Raw genomic sequence first — 26,793 nt, 5'->3', positions numbered from 1 at the left:
ACGTTCACCCAGCCATTCCTGCAATGGAGGGAAGTCCCCTTCCCTACTGCACAAGTGAAACATTATCAGGCCCCCTAAAATTTTGTGGCTGAACTGAAGGTTATCTTTTAGGAACACATCTAATCTTGATTTAAATATAGTATATTGTAAATTTAGACGGAGATATAAAAATGTAGATGTACATATAAAGCTTCTTAGCAATCACATTTTTTTTCATTTAAGTGTGCTTGAAAATATTGTAACTGTTCTAGTTCTATTTGCATATTCATAACAGGCTTACTTGCATTGTCTGAAACAAAACTTTTAATATTTTTAGAAAGCATAATGTATATAAAAAATGTACAGAGAGCAGATTCTAAATGGGATTCAAGTGTGAGGGTAATGAGAAGGGCAATATCAGAAACCAGAGACGAGTAGATGAGACCTCCTATGTGTTGGGGTTTTCCTAACTGGAATGTAATTTTGACTTTGGTATGAGTGACTTGTTATCCATTTTAGCTGCATTTGTTAGCATACCAAGATTGGTTATGACTGCCCGGTCCCTGAACTCTGAGACTGAAATCCCTCACATCTTTGTTTTGCCATTTGTTTGTATTTATAATTTTTATTTCCCCTTTTTGCTGGTTTTTCACAGGTTACAATTTGGTTAGTGAAGTCATAGGAGCTTCTGATCTGCTTCTCTTGTTAGGTGTGTAAAAAGCCATTTTTACTGCCCTTAACGTGCCTCTTTAAAATTAATTAATTAAACAGTGATACACTAAAAAAGGGAGTGAATAACAATGCAAATGCAATTTTATTGCAGCAAGTTAATCTTGAATTGGAAATATTTTTTAACTACTTCAAGAAAATTCAGTTCCCACAGTGCTAATGAAAAGCCAATGGCTCACTGTCAAAACACTAAACAGATGCCTATAATTCAGGCATTTTTCAGAAGTTTGCTCAGAAAAAAATTATTTACAATATGCAGGAATATTTTGTGTTTCTCAACACAAATGATGATTTAATTTATGTCCGATCATCTGATGTCTAACACGCAGTCATTTCATCAGCAAAAATGTCTTCAGAACTTAAATGGTCTAGTTGAAGTTTCCTGTTACCTTTTATAGTAGCCCATTCAGTTTGAGTTGGATGCTAGATTGGTACAATTGTTAACATCAGTTTTAAGCTGTTTCTGTACTTACTATAATCCGTAGAATGATTGCAACTTTAGAGAGGTTATTTGTATACTGGGTACTGAGTTGTACTAAAAATTGGACCTCCTATTAGACATAGTTTGGGGTTTTGAACAGGGTACTAAGGCATTTTGGTAAGTTTCTGTAATTATTTCCTAGGTTCCCAAGGAGAAACAGCGTTCAGAGCAACAGACCAGGGATATGAAAATGACAAACAATACAAAAAGGTATATTTACAGAAAATATTTAGTCATTCAATCACAAAGCTTTTAAAATGAACTGTAGATGTAGATTTAAAGAAGCTTGAGAGAGCTGAAATGTTTTAGTATATTGTAATTTATAACAGCTAGACTAAAAGTTAAAATCTTTTGTGGGGAAGAAGGGAGTAATGTAAAGTCATTAAACCTTCTGTTAAAATGATATTCTCTAAAGACTTAGGTTGTAATGGCAATGTTACTTTAGTCAATCTGTATTCATTTTAAATTTGTATGCAGCCTGAGGGACTGATCCTGCCAACACTTACTGCTTCTAACTGTGACAGTGTTGGCTGGTTCAGGCCTTAATATAAAACCCAAAGTGCTGCATCATGCACTAGCTTCAGTTATACATCTTAAAATATTGCATCTTATGATCCTTTTCTATTTAGATATGTATCAAGTTTTGGATTTAATTTTTTTCTGCTCAAAACTTACTGCAGCAATTGTTTTTATGGCCTGCTCATTTTCTAGAAAAGGAGGTTTTTTGTTTTGATCCTAGAAGATGACTTTGCTGTGTGAAATGTTATATCAGCTGGTTAATGAAATTTATTAGCATGCATGTTCGACTTTTGCCTTGCAAGTGAGGAAAGTAAAGTTTAGCATTGCACACTTCTTATTTTTATTAGTGCTGTTAACCACCAAATAGCATATCTGATTGTTTAATCTCATTTTATAGTAGTTTTTCATTTTTGCTATTGTACCTTTTGAAAATTTCTGAGCAAATCAGAATGAAATTTAATACATGCTGAGAACTTCTTTAAAAAATATTTCTCATGTGTGAATCTATCGATCAATACTGTGAATACCTCACAACTGGGAACGTTTATCATCCCAGTCTTAGCAAAACTGTAAATAACGCTCTTATTTTAAACACATTTCTGTGCATGCAGGCATGTATGCATGTGTGCTGCATTTTATTGCATGTGCATACTTACTGCACATGCCTACAGTGAAACCGGTACAAGAGATCACGTTTTATTAGGCAACCTCCTGTCTTGGACCACCTCACAGTCTCCACATTTGAAATGAGTACTGTTCTGTTTCCCCTTTATTAGAAACCTACCTTTGTTTAGCAACAGATTTTTGTCTGTCTTGAAAAGTTGCTTAAGACAGGTGTTCACTGTTCAAAAGTTGAAGTGTTTTACTCTTGGATTGTGAAGTAAAGGTCTTCTTACCTATTGTCTTAACAAATCATTTATGAAGCTAAGCCAAATTACTTGCTTTCATATATATTTGTTGAGTACCACACATGTAATGAATGCTGATTAAGCTTGGTTTCTAAATGCAAATATCAAGTCATAAAACAAAACAAGGCAATAAGTGGTTTTATAATAAATCAGTCTTAAGAAGAACTTGTTTCTTTCATACCTTTTGGTGGAAAACCCTCTGAGATTTGAATGAAACAATTGATTAACTGCCCCCAAATCACATGAAATGCTATGGCTACTCATCTGAATTCCCAGTGATAATTCATGCAAGGATCCTCTCTTCATATGCAGAGTTTCTTTACCCATGCCTGTGACTGGCTAAGCTCAATGCTATATTGCTGGGGACTTGAGAACAGAGGAAGACGAGTCTACAAATGTTTATTATTATTTATGGACTTTTCTGGGGCATTCATTGCCATAGTATTTGGGTGGTAAACAATGTTAAGATCACAAGAAAGCATTTTTAAACTTGAATTTGCTTCTTATGGGCCTGGTTCAACTGCTGCAGAAGTCGATGGGTATCTTTTTATTGACTTCAGTGGAGGTTTTATGGAAGGCATTAGAATTTGAATTTAGCTCTCCAATGAAAGGTTGTGTTACTGTGCTACTGACCCTCCTTAGTGAGTTAGCAATGATTTGTTTTGAATGTTTTAATTTTTTTTCCGAATTGCTTCCACTTGCTCTTTCCTTTTATTTGTACCCTGTGAGCAGTGGAATAATTCTCATTTTATTTTCTTGTTCACTTTGTCCTGCTTTTCTGGGCACATCCTTCCTTTGTGTCTCTGCTCTCCTGTCTCATTCTGCTTCTGAGGACTAAATTGGCTGTGAGGAAGAGGTGCTGGCTCTAGTGAACATTAAAATTGGGGCCCTGTTCATACACTTGTGGAAATGGGAGAACGCTATACTGGACCTGGTATAAAACTGTACCTCTGTTTTGTTCAGGAGCGTCAGATCTGTTTATGCCATCAGGCAGAGCAGGAGGAGCGTGCTGATAGGCAATCAGCTGTAGTGCAGGGGCAATAATCAATAACACAGTGAGTAGCTACTTTGAAGGTTTGAAATATCAGAAGAGAGAGGGAAAACACTCTAATTTTTAAAAAAGAAAAGGAGTACTTGTGGCACCTTAGAGACTAACAAATTTATTAGAGCATAAGCTTTCGTGAGCTACAGCTCACTGCATCCGATGAAGTGAGCTGTAGCTCACGAAAGCTTATGCTCTAATAAATTTGTTAGTCTCTAAGGTGCCACAAGTACTCCTTTTCTTTTTGCGAATACAGACTAACATGGCTGCTACTCTGAAACTCTAATTTTTAATGCCTTTGCATTTACTTGTGACCACAGAACTTACAGTTTGCAACAAAACTTATGGTTGTACTGCAGAAAGCATGGGCCCTGATTAAATCTATGGGCCTTCTAAAGTTAATCTTGGTTTTGTTATACTAATTATATCTAGCAGCTCTGCTAATGGAATAGCTTTCTTACTGCAGGGGAATGACTCCTCAAAACTGAGGGTTAAAAGGTATCATGGCTATTCAGAACTGTATACTGTTGTCATGGTTGTGATTGAAATAAGACGTTCACTGATGGATAATGAAGATAGCATAGCCACTTGGTTTACTGACAACCAAAATGTTTTCTAGACAATGGGTTAGATGACCTTTCTTCATTCTGTGTATTCCATTTCTGATTGGCATTAGGTTGCATTCCATTTCTAGGCTATGTTAAAGATTAATAGGTAGTATGCATACCTTAATACAGAAGTCCCTGACCTTGGTTACTACCCTGATTCTACATTTACATGTTTTTGTTCTCATAAGTCCACCTGCCTGGAGAACACACATCTGAAATGATTGTTGCTGAGGTCTCTATAAATTTCTGTTTTCAAGGGTTTAAAATTTTCAAATTGTATAGGTCTGACAGGTTGTCAGTCTTTAGGTGATTTTGATTTTATTTTTGTGCTAATTATTTTAATAAGTCCAGTGATTTCTGATTTGCTTGTCCTCTTTAAACAATTCTGACTACTTTTGCACAAAACCTTTTTTTTTTGGTCAGATCTCAACTTAATGTATTGGTCTTCTCTCATTAGGCACTGTGGGTACGATTTTCAAAGGTACTTAATGTGATTCTGGCTCCTTTGTCACTTAACTGTCACTGCTACTTAGGCCCTGATCCTGCAAAGATTTATATATGTGCTTAACTTCACCATTGTGAATAGCCCCACTGAAATAATGGATCTACTGTAGAACCTCAAGAGGTACGAACACTTTGGGAATGGAGGTTGTCCGTTTCTCTGAAATGTTTGTAATTCTAAACAAAATGTAATAGTTCTTTCAAAAGTTTACAGCTGAACATTGACTTAATACAGCTTTGAAACTTTCCTATGCTGAAGAAAAAGGTTGTTTTTAACCATCTCAGTTTAAATGAAACAAACACAGAAACAGTTTCCTTACCTTTTTAAACTTTCCCTTAGTTTTTTTAGTAGTTTATGTTTAATACAGTACTGTACTGTATTTGGGTTTTTTTTGTTTTTGGGGGGGGGCGGGGTTGATCTCTGCTGCTGCCTGATCGTGTACTTCCAATTTTTAATGAGGTGTGTGGTTGACTGGTCAGTTTGTAACTCTCAGGTTCTGTTGTACTCAAGGGAGCAAAGTTAAGCATGTGTATTTTTATGCAGGATCGAGGCTGTAGATGCTTATGAAATGGACCCAAGGTTCCTAAGCCATTATGATTCTTTTGAAAATTTGTCCCTATATAACTAAAGCCTGATAGATAAAGTTGAGAAATTTTTCTGTTAATGTAAACTACTTACTTTTGTATTATGAAGTGGAAAAAAAAAAGAAAACATCATTTGTAAAAGTTGGAAACTATGCCATGGTTCTTCATCATTCCATGTGATTGTGCATCCTCATTCCTTCTGTGCGGTTTGTACCACCCACTTTGTCAGCAAATGTGTAAAACTGTCTTGATCTTTATAACAGAAGTAGCATTTTAATGATTAATTCAGTTTTTCTCATGCAAGATCCCATGAATAGATTTTAGTGATCTTTGTTAGGAGAAAATAATGGCAAGTTCAATGGAAGGGAGAGGTGGTTCTTTGAGCATGTGTCAGTGTAGATGCTCCTGTAGGTGTGCATGCAGTATTAGTCTTTTAACTATCAGTGTCTATCTGGGTCACACATGTACCTTGGGCCTTGTGCATGCTCCTGTGTGAGGACATAAAGGGTGGAACAGCCATGAACCTCCCTCCATTCCCTCCTACTACCGAGATGAAACCCAGCACTGTCTGACCTGTTTCTGTGGTGGTGCTCTCTATATCTTATTTACAAATACATTTCATTGACTCATTCTTCTAGTCAAATTGACTAGTCATCTTGGACTTCCCCCGAACAAAAAATAAAAAAGAAGAAAAAGAAAAAGGACATCCCTCTTGTATAGCAGGGTTTGAGGGTCACTTCTGACTGACATCCCCCAAACTGGAGCCAAAAAAGTCATCCTCAGCTAGTGCCCTTTCTAGCAGACACCCCATGCCACGATTCAACAGCAAGGAGCAGAGAAAGACGCTGGCACCAGCTGTCCCAACATCAAAGCCCGGCACCAAAAAGCAGGCCAGACAGAGCGTAAGTATAGCTCCAGGCACCATACAAGGCCATCTCACAAGGAAGGACCTAAACACCAGTCCTCCAGAAACAAACCCCCTACAGTGTCAAGGGCTGAAGCTGTGAGCTCAACCACCTGCACAGCACAAGGAAGGAGTGGCCCAGTACCAGCCTTGCCACCAGTGCCAAGGTTGGTGCTGAGGAGCAGGCCCATCACGGTCCTGAGACGCGTACTGATTGAGGATTCCATATCTCCACTGTGGACCCCTTTCACACCACTACCGCTGCCAGCACTGAGGCCATGCCCACCTAACTGTGCTGCCATTTGAGGGGATGTTTTTGCTAATATTAAGCCAGGATCTGTCTCCCATACAATCAGAGGAGATCCTACTGAAAGCACTAGAAGCTTCCAGTTCAGAAACTCATCCCAGGCGAACCACAAGTGGCAGTGGGCTAGTGGTTCTCAATTCTCATTGTAAAATGCCATCTTGGCCCTACAGGCCATAGTGGGGGCTATCCTCACATGTCCTGTAGCAGAGCTCTCTCCCACATGGCACAGAAGAGGAGGAGCTCTTGCTCTCCAGTGTCACCATTAACCAGGTTTCCCATGCCTGAACCATACGTAGCTCTCCATGAAGAGGTGATATCAAAGGAATTCCAGCGACCTCCTTCTCCACCAAAAGAGCTTCCTTCAGGCTAGCATCTGATAACTACAAGGTGTTCCAGTACCCTACAGGCTCTTCAACTCCAGCCAGGCTTGCCCTCCCCATCAATAAGGATATCCTCGAGCCACTCTTTCTCTGATCAGAGAATCAAAAAGAGGCACCAGGTACCATAAAAAGGCCCTGAACATTTCTGTACCCATCCTAATTCAAGGTACAGAAAAAAATCCAAATCTGAAAAGGGCACCTCTAAAGAGGAGAACTCTAAGAAATAGAACCTTTTTGGGCAAAGGCATGTTCCTCCATCTCATTGCAGCTCTGTATCATGAACTATCAGGCCCTAGTCACAAAATACAGTTTTTTTTACATGGGAGAGAGTGGCCCTTTTCCTGACACAACCCCCACAGGATTGTAAGGAAGATTGCAGCAGTCTTTGCCTGTTCTCCTGTTTAGTCATAGTTGATCTTCTCTTGCCCAATGGTGTTGAGGTTTCTTAAAGTCTTGTTACATGCTTACCCACTGGTCAGAGACCCCAGTCCGACATGGTCCTCAGTATTGTCCTTCTAAATCTCAGGAAGCCCCCACCTCCAGCTTTGAGCCTCTTTTAGAATGTTCTTTGCACCCTAAGATCATCTTAACTTCATCCCTCAGTTGATCTCAGAGTTCCACCTGAATCAATCAATTAACTGACTTCTCTTTGTCCCAAAGCCCCACTATGCACCGGCAGAAGAAATGCTACACACTCTGGATGTCTTCAGAGCCTTACTTTATTACATTGGCAGAACCCAACTGTTACTTTAGACTATCTCCTCATTTATTTGTAGTCATAGACAGCTTGTCAGACGGTCAGAGAATTTAATCTCAGAGAATATCCAAGCAGATAACACAGTGTATCTCAACATGTTACTAGATGGCTTGTGTATCTCTCCCCTGAGTATTAAGACTCCACCACAGCTCAGTGCGAATATCCTAAATCTGTAAGGCAGAGATGTGGGTTACCCATTGACCTTTGTTAAACACTGTGTTTGGAGTTAGCTGACGGGTCAGATGCCAAGGTTGGGAGAGCACTCTGCAATCACTGTTTGACTGATGTAGCTGAAACTCCTAATTTTCACCATCCAGAGGTAGTTGCCACTCAACTACAGTGGGACTTATACTGACACACATTTGAAGCAGAAAGAACGGTTACTTATCCTACAATAACTGTTTCTTTGAAATGTTGTCATGAGTGTGGATCCCACAGCTGCCATCTGTCCCTACTTCCGGAGTTTTCAGCAGACATGGGTTTTGGATTGTTAGGGAGCCTGAGGGAGGGTTGCTGCTGCTCCACCGTTTATGCCCTCACAAAGGAGGGTGTGTGTGTGTGTGGCTCCGACGGATACTGCTGTTCAGAAGACTTCAAACTTGCGCTCATGAAGAGCATGCATACTTACAGTAGGACTCTCACAGACAACAGCATCTCGAAGAACCTCCGTTCCTGTGGGGTAAGTAACCATTCTTTCCTTTTGTTGTCTATGCCAATATAGTTGTTTTGTGTGCATTATGATATTCAAAGATTTTTCTTTCAATTGTAATGCAATCATTAAAGACAAGAGAAAGCCAGAGGAAATGTATATAAAATAATGCTATGGGTCCAATTATAAACAAAGGAAAGGAAGTTATATTTAAAACGGACTTATTCCTTACACTACTACCGTTTCTGCTTTGATATTGTACTGAAGACAATAACTTAGCCTCAGAAGGTTTTTCCTTAGATCTCTGGGGAACAGCAGGCCCAGAGAACAGGTATTGTCGCAAGTAATTACAAATTAAACAAAAACTGCGTTTTATAACATGGAACAGCATTACACACTGTGCAATGCCTGTTTAAAAACTAAAGGGCAAGCTAAAGCTTTCAGAGCAGCTTTATCTCCATATGTTCTTCCTTTTGTAGATTCTGATCCTTAACATAATTTTTAAAGGGACACTGTCAAGTCATTTTGAGAAATTCTTTACTTGGTAGCAATAACAACTTTACTCATCAGAATTCTAAAAATGTACATTATTTTTCACTCGTTAGCTTTTTTGTTCTTGTTGGGCAGTGAAACTTGATGGATCGGTTTCATTTCTGGTTCTCATGCATTAGCATGATGCATTTGTGTTTGGTTTTCCAGCAGTGCAGAGATTTTAAAAAACAAACACAAAACAAAATAAAACAACCTCTTGTCTTTGTATTTATTGAAATATAAATATGGAGCTGTTTCTCTTCCTACAAAGATGGATAAAGCTTTTTATTTTTTTCCCTTCAAACCCTCTAATTTGGGCTTTATCCTATTTGACAGTGTTTGTTTATTTTATTAAAAAGAAAAGGAGTACTTGTGACACCTTAGAGACTAACAAATTTATTAGAGCATAAGCTTTCGTGAGCTACAGCTCACTTCATCGGATGCATCCGATGAAGTGAGCTGTAGCTCACGAAAGCTTATGCTCTAATAAATTTGTTAGTCTCTAAGGTGCCACAAGTACTCCTTTTCTTTTTGCGAATACAGACTAACACGGCTGCTACTCTGAAACCTGTTTATTTTTTTGTATCCATCCATATAGTGTGTGTCTGTACTTATGTGTACATGCTTATGTATGTGGGTTTTTTGTGTGGTATATGTATAGTTTGATGATACATGAGCTCTGGAGAACTAATTTGTTTTTCTTAAAAAAAATTCAAACTTCTGACATTTGAGGCTTGTTTTTAAACAATGTAATGTCTATTTTGAAACTGGTAATTCTATTAAATGTTTTCTTTAATGAAAATGTAATGTTACATTTGAGCAGAATATTGTTCAAAGACTTTTTAGTGTTTTTTAAATAGTTAATACATTTAATATTAATCTCCAACTTTTAAAACTGGTTGTATGAGAAATTCCAATGGAACTTAATTCACACACTATTTCTGAACAAATGTGAATTTTTAAGATACATTGCTATTAATAGAATAATTGGGCAAAAGAAAATTAGGCACTTTGTTCATGGAGAAACTTGGAAATAAGATGAAGGTATTAATCATGACAATTCTGGATAGGTGAGAAGAACAATGCAGTTTAACTAGACACTGCCAATGTGCTGTAGAGGGAGATCTCTCTCTGTCTCCCTATATACCCATCCAAAAGTCTTTCATTCCTTCAAGTCTGGAGGTTGAATAGCAGGGCAAATCCTCTTGACAAACTATCCAAGCATCTGAGGTATTTAAGAACAAAAAAAAACTTGTTTATTCTCAGCAAAGTTGAACATCTTAACTTGTACATACAGCTGTATGTGTAACAACTTTGTGAAGAGCATCCAAACATCAGGTCTCTCTTATTGCACTTCCTTCTACTTCTTGTTTAAAAAAAATTGCTGATATCTGAAAATACTTCTGAAGTGAATAATTGAGGATGTGTTGCCAAAAATCTCCACAAAGTCTCTTCAAACAAGGCTAGTTTAAACCTTTTTAGCATTTGGACACTTTTTTTTTTAATGGACTTTAATTCTAAAATGTAGCTGTTTGTTCTGTATGACCTACAGGCTGGCCAGCTGTTTCCAGTCGGCCAGTAATAGCTGTTGCAAATAGGTTTCCTTTTTTGTTTGAACTGACCCATTCATTCCTGTCTTTCATCTGTTTTTATGTAACACTCTTTGGTTTAACATTGTTTTCCTCCCACCCCCAATTTTTCCCTTCCTTCTCCTTGTTGTAAACTCATGGCAGGGCCTGCTTGGTGAACTCATTCTATTACAACAGCAAATCCAACAGCATGAAGAGGAAGCACGCAGAGCTGCTGGCCAATATAACACGGGCTCTTCCCAGCAGAAGCGAAAGGTGATGGTTCAAAGGGCACTATGTACTATATTCATATTAACCAAACGCTTCAGCCTCCTTCATTTGATGTAGAAGAAGCTAATTTTAATCTGATCACAGGCCCAAATAATTATTACAAAAATCTTTTTGCAAGAGCACTTGGTGTTAAACTGGTTCTGCTTCCTGTCACTCTAACTGGGGGCCATTAAATGACTGGATATGCTGGGGACAGTCTTATAAGTAATTTAACTTCCATTTCTGAAACCTTTGTTTACTTCTAAATTGACCTGTATTTCAGATTAATACACAGTATTTCTGGAAATTGGATTTAGGGAAGACAAAGAATTCTAGTCAGCCTTAAACTGAGTAAATGCTGATTTAGCTTCCCAATTCTGACATCAGATGCAGTATTTAGAAAGTATATCTCAGACATATCCTAGTTCAATTTATTCTCAGTGGGGTGATAATTCTATATAAAACAACCTGTAACATCGTATTAAGATAAACCATAAACATTAAACTCCCCGATATAGTTGCAATGATAAAGATAGCCCATGACAAAATTAGTAATAACACAATAGTGAGCATTAGCGGGTTATCAATGTCTGATGGCTAATGTCTGGGCAAAATCTGATATTCGTAAATATAAACAATATATAGACAAACAATATATAGACAAACACCTGTCAGGAATGGTCGAGATAATATAGTCCTGTTGTTAGTGCAGAGGACTGGACTAGATGACCTCTCGAGGTCCCTTCTAGTTCTGTGATTCTATGAAACCTAGTAAATTATCTCAGTAGCTTTCTCTTGCCTAGCTTCCATCGTAAATCACAGTCCAAGCTGATTTGGTGTAGCTATTCTGTTGGTCATCTATACATTATTTTACTTGGTGCTAGAGTTGGATTTTTAGCATTAGCATGTTGCTGACATATTGCTTTCTAGATTGGGATAATTTTAGTAGCCTAGGGTACTTCAGAGCTAATTTTTGTAGCCAGTATAATTCTGTACCACTTCTGTGACTGTGAAAACACAGTTATCTGTAGTTCTCATATCCACGGAACCTACAGTTCATTCTGACTTTTCACAATTCCATAGCTTTGGAATTAACCACTGGTTACACACCTTCAACACTCTCTGCATCTGAGGTATGAGAGAGAGAGATGGAGAAGACTTGAAATAAAGTTGTATAAAGCCATGTGTTGGTTTTCACCAAAGGGCTTGAAGGGGTTTAAAATCTTAAGAGGTTGCATTTTAAATGCAAGTGCTCCAGTCTGTCTCCAGCATCCTTTGTCAAGCTACCGTTAAATGTTAAGCGAACATTCCTTGCCACATTGCAGCTCAAGAACTACCCTTCCTCCTCGTCCTCTGTACAACTATGGGAAAGATGAGTAGTGAGGGGGAGAGGTACGTTTCTTCATATTTCATTTTTTAGCTCATTTAGGTAGTATACCTTGGGGGTTTAGAGAAAACTGACCAGTCCTGCCCTCGGGAACAACATGATACATAATAAAGATGCTGGAAGTGTAGTGCACTGGAGTCTGACTACTCCGAGAAGAATTTGTCCAATAGTAGATTACACAGTCCTTCCCACTTCCCAACCAGAGCAATGTTGCTGGTAAAAGACCAGGGATACCTTTAGCAGACTAAATCTGTCTGCTTGTTTACTGATTCCTTTGCATAATAAGAGTGACTCCTTCAACTCCTTTGTCAGGTAGCATGCAAAGTCTGTATTTAAGGCAGAGCTAGGTAGTTTTTTTGTCTTGAGCTCAAGGTGTTAATTTGACTGTGCTGAAGGGACTACATTCTGAAACAGAAAGCAAGAACATTACGGAGTAATCCCCACTCTTTTCTAAGGCGTTTTTAAGAAAAGTGCCTATTTATGTAGTATTGGATATATGAAAACTTAAACAATTGCTGGAAAGGGAATACAGTACTTGATATTTAAACTTTGGCTCCATTTTTTGAGGAACTAGCAAAGAGTTTATCTTTTCAGGATTAATCTATTTCTACAGAGAATTCTCCATCATTATTGCTCTTTTGCAACTAATTCCATGGCCTTGAAATTGCAGAAAAGATTTGATGTCTATGTCAGTAAATAACTTACAATCCTGTAAGGGAAAGTCCTAAATTTATGTTCAAAATGCTTGAGCATCGTGTTCCTTGTAGAAATATCAAAGCCGATTGTAACAGTTAGATGTGCAGTTTTGTGTGCTTTGATGCATGCCAGTGGCGAGGAATGATGATGAGATTTATTTTGCAGCAACGAACCCATTTGTTGTGAAACAAATTGAATGGCCGGGTAAACAGAGCACTTGCTGTACACCTTTAAAATGAGGATGTAATGTAAAGATTCAGTCATTAGGTCAAACTCTGTCTTGGCAGAAACAGGTGCAACTCCCGTTGAAATTAACCAAGTTGGTGCCACTTATGCCATGGCCACATTTACCTCACTTTTCTTTTGCAAGCTGATATGTTATCTCTCTACTTGAAAATATGGTTGTTTCATTTCCATTCCTCTAAGCCTGAGTATTCCTGTTCCTTTCCTTTAGTATCTCATTGACGTTGTCAGAGTGTGTAATGAACAAACCAAGCAACAGAAGATTTGCATGCACCATGTTATACAGATTCTCCTCAGTCATATAAAAATAAACTGCAGAATCTAAATTTCCCAGAGTTTTATCTTAATTTGAGATTTAATCTACAATCTAAAATGTTTGTATAATGTAGATTGTCTATTTTAGATGGAAATTTATGAAAATATTACTAAAAGGGCACCTGATAACTCATTTTTTTTAATACCCTTATACGCTTGTAATTCTTTCCCTGTAGACTTTTATTACCCATTTGGCAAATACTGTATTATATTTAGCTGAGGGGTTTGTTGTATAGCAAGAACTCGTATGGCTGCATCTCTCTGTGCACTAACGTTTTCAGGATCCACTGGGAATTGTTATAGCTCTTAATGTTTAACTATGAGATGTTCATGGTTTGGGACATTTTTGTGAAATCATGTCAAAGTTGTGACAGTCACCCAGATTTTTAAGGTATGTAGGTACCTAAAGATGCCAATAGGTGCCTCCTGGGATGTTCAGAAGTGCCAGGACTTGGTCCCTGTCTGGCCCTATGGTGTTTTTTTTTTTTGCCATTTATGGTTTTTTGGATGAATTGGACTGGAAAAAAAAATGTATCCACACAGCATTTGAAATAAGATCTAAAACAAGTAATAAATGGATTTGTATGTTTTGTAAAAAAGTTGACAGTTTCTTTCGTCATGTCAGTTATTATCAGGCATGGGTGACCATGTTATTACTCTGTAATTTGCTGGCAAATAGTGCAGTTATGACTAAGGCTACATTTTAGTCATGGGTATTTTTAGTAAAAGTCACGGATAGGTCATGGGTAGTTGGAAAAAAAAAATTCACGGCCCATGATCTGTCCATGACTTTTACTAAAAATACCGGTGACTAAAACTTGGGGGTGGGGGGGCTGCCTGGGGACCCTGCTGTGGGGGGTGTGGGCATGTTGACGGAGCTGACAGGCTCCCTACCTGGCTCCCGACCCGCAGCAGCAGAGTTTGGATGTGGGAGGGGGCAGGGGATTGGGGCATGGGCTGGGGTGAGGCGGGCTCTGGGCAGCACTTACCTGGGGAGCTCCCCAGAAGTGGCGACATGCCCTTCGCTCAGCTGCTAGGTGGAGGCATGGCCAGACAGCTCTGCGTGCTGTCTCTGCCTGCTGGCACCACCCCCGTACCTTCCATTGGCTGCCTCCCAGCCAATGGGAGCTGCAAAGACAGCGCTCTGGGAGGAGACAGCAGACAGAGCTGCCTGGTCATTCCTCTGCCTAGGAGCTGAGCGAGGGGGATGTCGCTGCTTCCAGAGAGCCTCTGAGATAAGCGCCACCCAGAGCCCGTCTCACCCTATCCCATGCCCCAATCCTCTGCCCCCTCCCACACCGAAACTCTGCTACTGGGAGGTTGAGGGGGCATGGGGGCCCGAGACTGCCGCAAGGGCTGCCTGAGTTGCCCCTGAGCCAGGCACACTGGCCACTGCAAAAATCATGGAGGTCACAGAAAGTCATGGAATCTGTTACCTCCGTGACAAACTCACAGTCTTAATTATGACCAGTGTAGAAATGCTTGGGAATATTGTTGTGAATGAAATATTCAAAGTGAAAAATATGAAGGTGCTAACTACAGCCAGGCATAGAAACGCAAAATAAATGAAACCATGCTTAAAGCACATGAATAGCTCCATTGAAATCAGTGGGACACACAGACTTGGTGGGAAATCAGTGGGACTGCAGATTTCACGATAGTGCATATTAGGCTTTGTCTACGCTACACAGTTAAGTCCACCTAAGGCAGCTTATGTTGACCTAATTATATCAGTGTACACACTACAGTCTTGTCCCATCAGTGTAAGGGTTCTGCTACACCAACATAAAAACTCCACCTCCACAAGAGGTACAGAACTTATGTCGGTATAGTTAGGGTGATGCAGTGTTTGTGTAGACACTGTGTTACTTACATCAGCCGTTGACTGCCTTGTTGTCAAGAAAGCCAGGAAGCTAGAGCCCAGCTGCAGGGAGTTGAGAAGGGCGGGGCTGGGGTAGAGAGGAGCAGCTGTGTGCCCAGCTAGGAGCTGAGACCCTGACTCTCAGCCTCCCATACTGCCCCTTTTCAGTTGGTTGGACTCACTCCTTGTGAGGACACGCACCACTGACAGAAGAAGGGTAGTGTGGACATCCGCCCCCGCAGTAATTACTGTGGTGGCTGTAAGTCGACCTAATGTTGGTTGATTTAGGGCTGTAGTGTACACATGTCCTTAGTTCTGACATAGTCTGTACGTTACTGCTAGAAGTGTCTCAATGCTGCGTATTTCCCTGCCGTATATTGTGGCACATCGTTAGAGGGCTGCTTTCTAGGAACTAGAATAAGGCTACCACAATCCCCTCCTTTGTGACTGACAGCAAATTTCATCCCGCGTCTCCTGAGAAGAGAGATTAGTGCATTATCTGCCCATCTACTCCTGAAGTGTAAAATGGCTTAGTTGGAGAAAGGAGAGTTGTGCCCCACTTTGAGAGCATTCTTAGGATTCCAAAAAAGCATTGTTTGTTTTTCCTAAAATTCCTTGGGCATTTTCAGTAACCATTTCGGGGGGGAGAATATTGAGAATATTTGTCTAGATATCAGCGGTATATTTATAGTGAAGAGAATGAAAACTGGTATAATCCCCTTCACTATTTCATTAAAGATTTATCAAACCTCCAGGAAATACTATTAAAAAAAGCTTTCTTAAATGCTTTTGAGAAGAGGGACATAGCTGTTCTTTGGATGTCTGCATTGCCCAGAAACATCTTCTGTATTCCTTTTTTTGTGTTTTCCTCTTTTCTTCCTTCACTGTTTTCTTTGCTTCCTATCCTGGTCTCCCCCATTATATCCCTGCTGTGCTTTCTATTTGGGTGTGTGGGTGGGTAGATATATCTCTGTTTGTTTGTTTAGACATGCTGTGTATTACTAAAGGCATGAAGCCACCTTTCCTGTGCTGAACTCTTCTTAGTGTCTGTTACCTTCATGTTTCCTGTGCTGCTGGTCCACTGGTGGAAACAGAAGGTGGCCTGCTTCCAGCACTTCGTCTTCAAGGATCAGCTAATGAATAAGAAAATAATTGGCTATAGAGAGGATTGTAATTTGGCATTGCTTATTGCAAAGTAAATACATGGGCATGTGTATCTTATAGATTAAGTAGCTCCAATAACCCAGTTCTTCATGGCAACTGTTAAGCTGCCAACAGTTACTATGAAATTAAAGAGTGACTGTATTGGTTGATGTCCTAAAATGACATGTTATCCATGCATTAAGTTGATGTTCTCTCACTTCAAGCTAATTTGTTTGAATTGCAAATATTTAGAGTGACTTCATTTTAAAGTTGAGTTGAATTTCTTTATATTGGTATTATTACTTAATTATCTTTTCATTAATCATTCCTTCTTAATTGTCCTTTATGCTTTATCTTAGTTGTAAAATACTTGCATGATGTCTATTTTTGGTATTTCATATTGAACTTGTGATCTTAATTACATTTCTGAAGAAACAGATTGAAAGTTCCATCTGTTTTCACTTTCTTTTTTTAGATCTACTTTACTTTACAAATTCATTTTTGAAAGGATTTGACTAAAAATCCCTTCATGTTTGCACAACTATAGTGAGATCACACTTGAATTCACCGGACACTGAAAAATGTTACATTATGATCACTCTTCTACATTGTTTCCCACATTTTAATACTGTCTGAGTGACTGTGCATGCTAATGTAAAGCATCCCATCAAGATTGCATACTGACAAAATAATGGAACAGTAAAATATACTTAATATTTTTGCAGAGTACAGTGTTCCTTTTAGAATTTGGCTACATAAATAAATTAATATGGTGCTCAGCTGTATACAAGACACACAGAATGTGATCCCTAACCTCTGGCATTTATAAATCTTAAATATAAACACCTGACAAGAAAGCACTGCACAATCTAGAGGATGCTGATAGTTTAGAAGATTTTATGTATTGGCATACATTGCGGGGAGTGGTGTTGAACCAAATTGATACGAGTTTGTGTTTGCATCTTCAAAGTGCCGTACTAATTAAACAAATAAATATTTAGGCCCAGACAATTCGGCCACCTGACTTTGTCAGTCCCTCGGTGGGGGAGAAATTCTCTGAGGAAGCTATTGAATTTTATTTATCTTTAAGCCTGATTTCTGATATCTGGTCCTGAAGGTGTTAATTTTTCTACTGGCTTGCACAAAGATTGACTTCATTTTATAGAATCTTTCTGCTTTTGGCGGAACCTTTAGCCACTTTAAATGCCAAAGGATGATTTGATTTAAGAACTTGTTTTGACTGGAAATGCATGCTTAATCAGTTATTTTATGTTTAATAAAGCTTCTGGTTTGGGATTCAGTTGCACACTGAGGATAAACTAAACATATGTGCTGTATAACCAAGCAATGGCCATGATTATGTTTCTTAATGTTATAGGTCTCTGATAAAGAGAAGATTGATCAGCTTCAAGAAGAACTTCTGCACACTCAGGTACGTAGTCCAGGTAACAAGGAAACAAAATTCAGAGGACCATATGTGCAAAACATAAATTTACTGAACAAAAATATACCTCAAATATGACATCTTGCAGAAATTGAAGGAATTTTTTAAAGATTATGCGTTATACTTACCTTTTTTGATTTTAGAGCTTTGTTGATTTGTCTTGATTTTTAATGTTTGCTTAGCTGGCATACTTTTGTTATAGAAAGAAAACTGGATTATACATAACAAGATGACATTTTAATCTCTTAATCCATGAAATGACATTTCTAGGAGAGACACAAAGCTCTTAAAATGCATTAGACAGTCAAGCACTGGGGATCTGAGTGTGGAACAAGAGAAAGTTCTGTAATATTAAAAACCACAGAATGTGGTATGCTATTCTGTTTATAGTCACAGTAGAATTCACAAGAACCAGTGTTTCCATTTCTTCCAGAAGAAGAGTTGCATTGTTGGCATAGGCACAATTAGAATATGTGGTTCTTTTATCAGACAAGTTTACACCAATCAGTAACCATTTCCCTCCCATTTAAAGCCATTTTTATAAGAGGTGTAGTGATATCCTTGCAGTGTGAAAAGCTGCTAATGGCAAAGTTACAGAATGTTTTCCTTGGGATATTTTTGTCCATTTATCGATGGACTTTAGCAATCTGAAGCTAATAGAAGTGCTCAGGAAACTATCTTACAACCTTGAGCCATGCTGACAACTACTGACAGAGCTCTTCAATTTTCCACCTTTTTCAGATGATCAGCCCTTTTTAATTTTTTTTTAAACTATAAAGGCTTGAAAAAGGCTCAAACACCTGACACTTTACAACTTCTAAAACTTTTTCCCCCTTGCGCTGTAACAATTTAAAATAGTCTGCCTTTCATGTAAGCCAGGAGTGAATTGGAACAGTTGTTCTAGAAACTCTGACGGGCAGTGGGCACAAAATTCAATTATGGACCTAAAGCAGGCTTCTAAATCCACATGTAGACGCTGATATAAGGAACTTTTTCTTGGTAATGGTGAGCACCCACAGCTTCCACTGATATATTAGTGACATCTGTGGGAATTGTGGGTGCCCAGCACCTATGAAATTCAGGCTGCTCATTTTAGGTGTTTAAATATTAATTTATATGTTCCAAGTTTGAACATTTTGGCTTAGTCCCATAGTTCTAAAATAGTCTGATGCTGGAGGTACCCTTTGCTTCTGATAGCTGAAAAATATACTGTCTGAAGCAGTGGTTTTCAACCTGTGGTCTGCAGATGCAGGGGTCTACGGACTGTGTCTAAGGGGTCTGTTAAAGGTTGTCGTTACCGTAGAATAGTGGTTTTCTACCTGTGGTTCACGGACCCTAGGGGTCCGCAGACTGTCTGATATTTGCAAAGGGGTCTGCACCTCTATTTGAAATTTTTTAGGGGTCTGCAAATGAAAAATGGTTGAAAACCACTGGTCTAAAGCATTTTTGTAAAGTGTACACAATTTGTAGAAGAAATATCATTGAATGATATTCCTGTCCCTCCTTCCCTCACCATGAAATCCTTCATGGACCATAGTTTGATAACTTCTGGTTTAGGCTCTTATTACATCCTCTATATCTAGATTCACTAAGAATGGAATATCAAATGAAAAGACATTTTTAATAAGGTTTCTTTTTTTGTTCTCTCCTATCCCTGACTTTTGATGTATTTCAGGTGTTTTTCTGGTGGTTTAAAAATGTTCATTTCATTCATGATAAAGGTATAGTCAAGTTGGTTCTTCCATCTGTCATTTTTGAATAGTTTTCACTTGGTTATGTAGGATTTTAACAAGCTTTCAGTGGTTAAATATTTTCTGTGGTTTGGAAGGACTTGTTCGGAGAGTGATTTTTTTTTTCCATATAATAAAATTCTTAGATAGGGGAGACTTTGCCAATCTGTGCACACTGTTTTCTATTTGTGCTACTGTCTTGTAGCTGAAATATCAACGAATTCTTGAGCGCTTAGAGAAGGAAAACAAAGAACTAAGAAAGCTGGTGTTGCAGAAAGATGACAAGGGTATTCATCAAAGGAAGCTAAAGGTACTGTATCATATAGTTGCATGGTAGTCCCTCAGAAGTGTGAGACCAGAATTAGTCCAGGAGCGCTACAGTGCTTCATTAATACTTATTTAGCAATTAATCTTTTAGTATCATAAATGCATCTGAACGTTTTTAGCTATTGATGAGTGGACTTTACACTTAAGGATACTGGTTAAGCAATTTTAATGAACCTCATTTCTAACTGTGCTTTAACTGTATGTAATTACATGTGTATAACAAGAACACAACTGAAGTTACTAAGTCTATCTTGAAGATTACATAAATTAAAAAGTTGGATTTGTAGTTTGTGCAGCATTATGTAACTAAAATCTACATTATTTTAATTTAATTACAAAAATATTCTTCTAGCTGTTTGTATACAGTTCTCTAGCACCTCCATGGTTTGAAACAGAACCTTGAAACTTGGCAGAGAGGTAGTTCTGAGATCAAGGAAGTATCTTTTGATCTTTTATAAATCCATGCAGAATTAACGAAATAAAGACTTGTTGGAAAAAAAATCATTATTTTCAAGTGTTTTGCAAAGTATGGTTTGTTCTTCACTTGCTGTCTCAAGCTCTGAGCATTCTATCAAAACTGTGCATGCACCACCTCTTTTCAGTCTCCCTCATGTAGAGTACTTCCAAATGAGGCACAGACAAAACGGATCTTCCTCCTGGGAACCAGGAGATAATGAGTTTGTCACACTTGTACTGACTGAGATTATTAGTTATTGGATTCGCAACTCTGGTGATCGAGCAAACCCTCTATACAAGCTGGAAATTGAACCGAGATCTCTTGTATGGGAAATCCATCATTCAGCCACTTTACTACACTATTTGAGTATCTGCCAAGCCTTAGTACTCGGCTGTGCTCTCTGTAAAATTGGGCATGACGTGTATATGCACCCCATTGTTTCAATAAGCTAGAAATCCTTCTGCACAGGATAACAGACTACTTCTGCTGCCAGTTACTGTAGTTAATACTTTAGCTAAAATGGAAGTGGTCAGTGCCGCAGCTCAGAAGTTTTAAGGCTCAAACCTTGATGAGAGTGTAAGCACACAATAATCTTCTCTTATAGGACCTCAAGATGAAAACTGTTAGCACTTGGTCTTAGCTCTTTTAACCAGTTGAGTTTTCACCCCTGTATTTCAATTCTTTTTAGAAATCTTTGATTGATATGTACTCTGAAGTTCTAGACGTTCTGTCTGACTATGATGCCAGCTATAATACCCAAGATCATCTACCTCGGGTAAGTCAGTGAACTCTTAAAGGGTTATGTAACTTTAAGAGAAAATATTACTTCCTGGAGTGAGTACTATAGTATACCATGAATGAAAAAGTTGTAAGTGTTGGTTTGCAGAACCCAGATTAAGAGTTAGGGATGATTTTAATCTTACATGCAGAAAAAACAGCCTAGATATTTAATATAAAGACCTTCATATATCTCAGAATGATAAAAATTAGAGCTAGTCCATTTGCTTGATAATGCAGGACTTTTCCCTATAGTGTAGTTCTGAATGTTTTGTCCATTTCACTTTTAAATGATTTGTCAAAGCAGCAGCCTTAATCATAGAATCATAGAATATCAGGGTTGGAAGGGACCCCAGAAGGTCATCTAGTCCAACCCCCTGCTCAAAGCAGGACCAAGTCCCAGTTAAATCATCCCAGCCAGGGCTTTGTCAAGCCTGACCTTAAAAACCTCTAAGGAAGGAGATTCTACCACCTCCCTAGGTAACGCATTCCAGTGTTTCACCACCCTCTTAGTGAAAAAGTTTTTCCTAATATCCAATCTAAACCTCCCCCATTGCAACTTGAGACCATTACTCCTCGTTCTGTCATCTGCTACCATTGAGAACAGTCTAGAGCCATCCTCTTTGAAACCCCCTTTCAGGTAGTTGAAAGCAGCTATCAAATCCCCCCTCATTCTTCTCTTCTGCAGACTAAACAATCCCAGCTCCCTCAGCCTCTCCTCATAAGTCATGTGCTCTAGACCCCTAATCGTTTTCGTTGCCCTTCGTTGTACTCTTTCCAATTTATCCACATCCTTCCTGTAGTGTGGGGCCCAAAACTGGACACAGTACTCCAGATGAGGCCTCACCAGTGTCGAATAGAGGGGAACGATCACGTCCCTCGATCTGCTCGCTATGCCCCTACTTATACATCCCAAAATGCCATTGGCCTTCTTGGCAACAAGGGCACACTGCTGACTCATATCCAGCTTCTCGTCCACTGTCACCCCTAGGTCCTTTTCCGCAGAACTGCTGCCGAGCCATTCGGTCCCTAGTCTGTAGCGGTGCATTGGATTCTTCCATCCTAAGTGCAGGACCCTGCACTTATCCTTATTGAACCTCATTAGATTTCTTTTGGCCCAATCCTCCAATTTGTCTAGGTCCTTCTGTATCCTATCCCTCCCCTCCAGCGTATCTACCACTCCTCCCAGTTTAGTATCATCCGCAAATTTGCTGAGAGTGCAATCCACACCATCTTCCAGATCATTTATGAAGATATTGAACAAAACGGGCCCCAGGACCGACCCCTGGGGCACTCCACTTGACTTGAATATGAACCCTTTTGAATGCTGGGTCCTGGTGTCATTTTTGGTTTTGAATTTCTGCATTCATACATCCCACTGCAGTTTGGTACTAATTCAGATCTAGATTGAAAAAGGCTAACTTTCCAATTCATATGTGACCAAAATCTTGTGAGAACAGATCATGGGCTTCATCACCGTTGAACCAAACCCCGAACTGGCCTTGAACCATAGACAAAGCCTGATCCAGATCCAGACACTGTTACTTTGCCCTGTCTCTAGTTTTAAATGGCCTAAGTGGAAAAACTTTTGCATGAATAAAATCAGTTGTTTATCTATTAAGCAATTCATTATTTGTTGTCAAAACTAATCAAATGTAACCAGCTCTAATATGTGTTCTCAATTGGTTGCTACAGTGTATCGTTTAACTAAGCTGTCCTACTGAAGAAACTGCCTTAATTATGAAAAGCCAGTGACTACTAATACTTTCATTTAAGGTTGTAGTGGTTGGAGATCAGAGTGCAGGAAAAACCAGTGTGCTAGAAATGATTGCGCAAGCCCGGATATTCCCTCGAGGGTCTGGGGAAATGATGACACGTTCTCCTGTTAAGGTAAGAAACAGTATCCTAACAGTATTCAAAATATTGTAAAGTATCCAAGTACTGTACATTCACTTAATCTAAGCTAAGTTATCTTTGTTTGAATATCTGCTTATATTAAAAGCATTCATCATAAATGTGCTGTTGCATTGTTTCTACTGATGGGCTAAATCCTACCAGTACTTATTATCAGGGTGTAGCAGTTACTAATGTGAATGGTCCCATTGATTTCAGTTGGGGTTACTCACACAAAGTAAACACTATGCCTAGATGTATTTGAAGAATTGGGAATTCAATTTTTAAATGAGGAATAATACATAAATATGTGCTGCTTATGTCTGTTCACATTAATTCCGCCTCATCCTCCATTTTGATTAATAATATTTCCCTAACTCACGGGGTGTTGTGAGGAGAAAAACATTGAAAAGATTGTGAAGCGCTGTGCGATATACTGATGAAAAGTGCTATATCAGAGCTAGGTGTTGTCATAGTAGCTCTCTGCACAATAATAATACAACTAATAACATCAGTGAAGGTGAAAATCAGTTGTGTGCCTGTGCATTTTAGGTAGGCAAGGTCTAATACTATCTGCTTTTGGATGAAATGCCACTAATATGAAAATAACTCCCATTTGACTGTTGGGAACTGGCCCAGAGACCAACAGACAGGTGTTAACACTTATCAGCACTCGCACCAGAGTCACCCGCTGGTTGAATGAGTGCAGAGACTGAACTAGCCTCTTAGTCCTAGAGGTAGTCAGTGCAATCATTGCTGAGACACAGAACTGAAAGCTTATACAGCCATTGTCCATTCCCAAGCCTACAATTTTGGCACAGAAATTTTTAGTGAATGGCGCAGTAGAAGTGCGGGAAGAAATCTAAAAGGCACAGAAAGATCACCAAATAATGTATTTTTACCTGCTGTCTTTAACAAGGAAAAGCAATAATTTTTCCCCTTTTAAACAAACTGAATCAGATTTATCAAAAATGATGTTTTAATCCTTGTTACTACTAAGAAATATTATGTTAATGCTTTCCTCCTCCCAAAAAATAATTAAAACAGTAACTTTTGTTGTTGGTAGTATGGTTGGTTACAAAAGAAAAGAACTGATACGAAAAAGGGGACTGTTTAGGGTGGGGGTGGGTGGAAATTACTGTGGGTTATATAGTGGGGGTGCTGAAAGATGAGGCCCGGGAGAGTGGCAGGGAAGTTGGAGAGAGAACCTACCCCTCACTGACCCTGCAGCCGTGGTTCCTGTCCCGCAGGGCTGGGCCCATCTCCCCAGGCCAGGCATTGTGAGCTGACATACACAGTCACAGCACTCCTCCGTCTCCATCTGGGGGCTCCAGAATGACCCCACCAGCCTGACGCTCTGCCTCCAGCACCTGCTGTCGCCACTCATACAGGTCCAGCCTTCCTGAAGCCCCTGATTCCCCTTCCCCCTCACCCATCCCTCTCTCCCCCACTCTCTTTACCTTACCATCCCTGCTGGCTAGCCCAAGGCCCTTGGATGATGGATTTGTCCAGCTTCTTGGACCCGACTGGTCACCAGTGCCAAGAGTTGCTGCCGCCTTTGTTTTGGCAGGTAAAGACCTGGCCACCATCATGCGGCACGATGCAGAGTGCATCCCAGCTGGCACATTGCACATGGCATAAAACAGAGTGGGTGCCAGCCTGTAGGGCTGGACCATGGCATGCTCCCTCCAGCCACATTTTAAAAAGTCAGGGAAGAGGATGGCCCTTTGGTTCCCCCATTGCTGGTGCCTATACCAGGCCCGGCCCCACAAGACAGGAGCTGCTGCTGTGGGATGGGCTTGTCACGGACTTTATTCAGATTCATTATTGCCATGAACTCCATGCCAAAATCATAGCTTTTAGCAAATTTGAAGAATGTCTAAAGGATTTCTATTTAGAGAGCTGTCAACCAAGCACCTTTCTTAGGTACATTCCTTTGAATAATGATGGTAAATATTAAAAACCCTTATTTTGTTTGTTTTGGGGGCGTGGGGGGTTTCTGTCTTGTAAATCTTGGCTATTAAGATTTTATTAGTTACACGTCTCCTCATCCTAAATATTAGGTAACACTTAGTGAAGGTCCCCACCATGTGGCTTTGTTCAAAGACAGCTCTCGGGAGTTTGATCTGACCAAGGAAGAGGATGTAAGTACAAGAAATGTCTTGAGATGAATGTAATCTTGATCACATTTTTGTTTGAAAAAATAGATGTCTATACTGGCTGTTGCCCACTGAGTAATGGAATTAGAAGACTGTTGAGCAAAGAGGGGTACTTTGTTAAATGTTACAATGTGTTTCAGTGTCATTGCTATCTAGAGTTGAATGGCAATGAAGTGGACATAATAGTTAGAGCAGGAGACTGAGTGTAACAACTCTTGCTCCCAGGTACGCTACTGAGTTTTGAGAGTCCTTGGACAAATCAGTAAACCTTTCCGTGCTTCAGTTTACCAAACTATAAAATTGATATTCTGCTTACCTGCTTCTCCCGTGTGTATTGATGCCTAGTCAATGAGTGTAACAATGACCTTTGGATAAAAGGTGTTATGTAGCTGCTAAGTCATCTTGTTTTCCAATGTTGGTGTCTGTTATTGAGTATTCAAGTAATATTTGCCCATAGAATCATAGAATATAAGGGTTGGAAGGAACCTCGGGGACCCCATGATTAATATCATCTGATATCTTTGTGTCAAAACAGCTTGCAGCCTTGAGAAATGAGATAGAGATCCGAATGAGGAAAAGTGTGAAAGAAGGATGCACTGTCAGTGCTGAGGTAAGGCTCCCCATTCATTTCATGCAGAGTCTCATTTGTACTTGTCCCATCAATTATGAGGCTATGTCCAATCAGTTTGTAGCTATTTCAAGATCTTGTACTGACCTTTTTTTTTTTTTTTTTAAAATAAGTCATACCCCATGGTGAGAAGTTTCAATCCAGCTTTGTTTTACAGACCATCTCCTTAAATGTGAAAGGTCCTGGTTTGCAGAGAATGGTGTTGGTAGATTTGCCTGGTGTCATTAGTGTAAGTACAGAGCAGTCAGTTAATACACTCTTACCAAAGGAAACAATCTTTCATTCTCTCTTTTTTTTAAAATATATTCTATTTTTTTTAAAGACTGTGACGTCCGGTATGGCTCCAGATACTAAGGATACTATCTTTAGCATCAGCAAGGCCTATATGCAGAACCCGAATGCCATCATCCTTTGTATTCAAGGTAAATTAGGACGCTAGACAATAATCAAAATGGCATTTGCTTGTGCTAATTAAAACCTTGCAGTGTATTCTTTAGATCTTTCATCCAGATTTCTAGAAAAATGACCCTGAACAGAAGTCAGTTCTTAATTTCTCAGTGCAGTTTTAGGAAATGCTCTCTAGGTAGGTCATCTGAAATATTGTGGGAATTTGCACTGTGGGCCCCACAGTACACTCTGTGATGACTTTCTTTTTTTCTTAAACTCATGGCATTGTTTGGCCCTTTTGCCACTAATACAAAGAAAGCTTACAATTTTATTACTTTTAAAATATAACCAAGACAGTGGTAGTACTATTTAAACGCAAGATTTCCCCAAAATAGTGTTCCTAAGCTAAGAGACAATGGTAGAGAGATTTTTATACTGAGAATTGTCATGTACTCTTTCCAAACAAAATTTTGGTGAATAGTTTAAAGCGTAGGTGTATTTTAGTTTTAGTGGAAACTTATTTTTATCGTTAGTCACCAGGGGACAATAATTTTCTGATGCAAAGAACATATGCAAATTCTCACTGCTTGTGCCAAAAGCTAAATAATGAGGGACATGCTATCATTAA

The 26,793-nt window shown here is 39.2% G+C and overlaps 1 protein-coding gene across 7 annotated transcripts in view; it reads left to right on the top strand.

Moving 5' to 3' along the window:
• The window catches only part of OPA1 (OPA1 mitochondrial dynamin like GTPase), an 85,536-nt gene that overhangs the window by 6,720 nt on the left and 52,023 nt on the right, over nucleotides 1-26,793 (top strand). For 4 of the 7 annotated variants that reach the window (XM_043491734.1, XM_038415507.2, XM_038415512.2 and 1 more), the window contains 11 exons: nucleotides 635-688; nucleotides 1,332-1,399; nucleotides 10,614-10,724; nucleotides 17,742-17,795; nucleotides 19,743-19,847; nucleotides 21,010-21,096; nucleotides 22,875-22,988; nucleotides 25,055-25,135; nucleotides 25,686-25,760; nucleotides 25,936-26,007; nucleotides 26,101-26,200. In XM_043491734.1, the coding sequence (XP_043347669.1) occupies nucleotides 635-688; nucleotides 1,332-1,399; nucleotides 10,614-10,724; nucleotides 17,742-17,795; nucleotides 19,743-19,847; nucleotides 21,010-21,096; nucleotides 22,875-22,988; nucleotides 25,055-25,135; nucleotides 25,686-25,760; nucleotides 25,936-26,007; nucleotides 26,101-26,200 (921 nt within the window). The remainder of the gene's footprint in view (nucleotides 1-634; nucleotides 689-1,331; nucleotides 1,400-10,613; nucleotides 10,725-17,741; nucleotides 17,796-19,742; nucleotides 19,848-21,009; nucleotides 21,097-22,874; nucleotides 22,989-25,054; nucleotides 25,136-25,685; nucleotides 25,761-25,935; nucleotides 26,008-26,100; nucleotides 26,201-26,793) is intronic. The other 3 variants (XM_038415509.2, XM_038415510.2, XM_038415511.2) reach the window with 3 other exon arrangements.

This window comes from Dermochelys coriacea, chromosome 9, assembly GCF_009764565.3.
Source record: "Dermochelys coriacea isolate rDerCor1 chromosome 9, rDerCor1.pri.v4, whole genome shotgun sequence".
In the NCBI taxonomy this organism is placed as follows: domain Eukaryota; kingdom Metazoa; phylum Chordata; order Testudines; family Dermochelyidae; genus Dermochelys; species Dermochelys coriacea.
The sequence above is the reverse complement of the archived record's forward strand: the minus strand, read 5'-3'. Positions and strand labels throughout refer to the sequence as shown.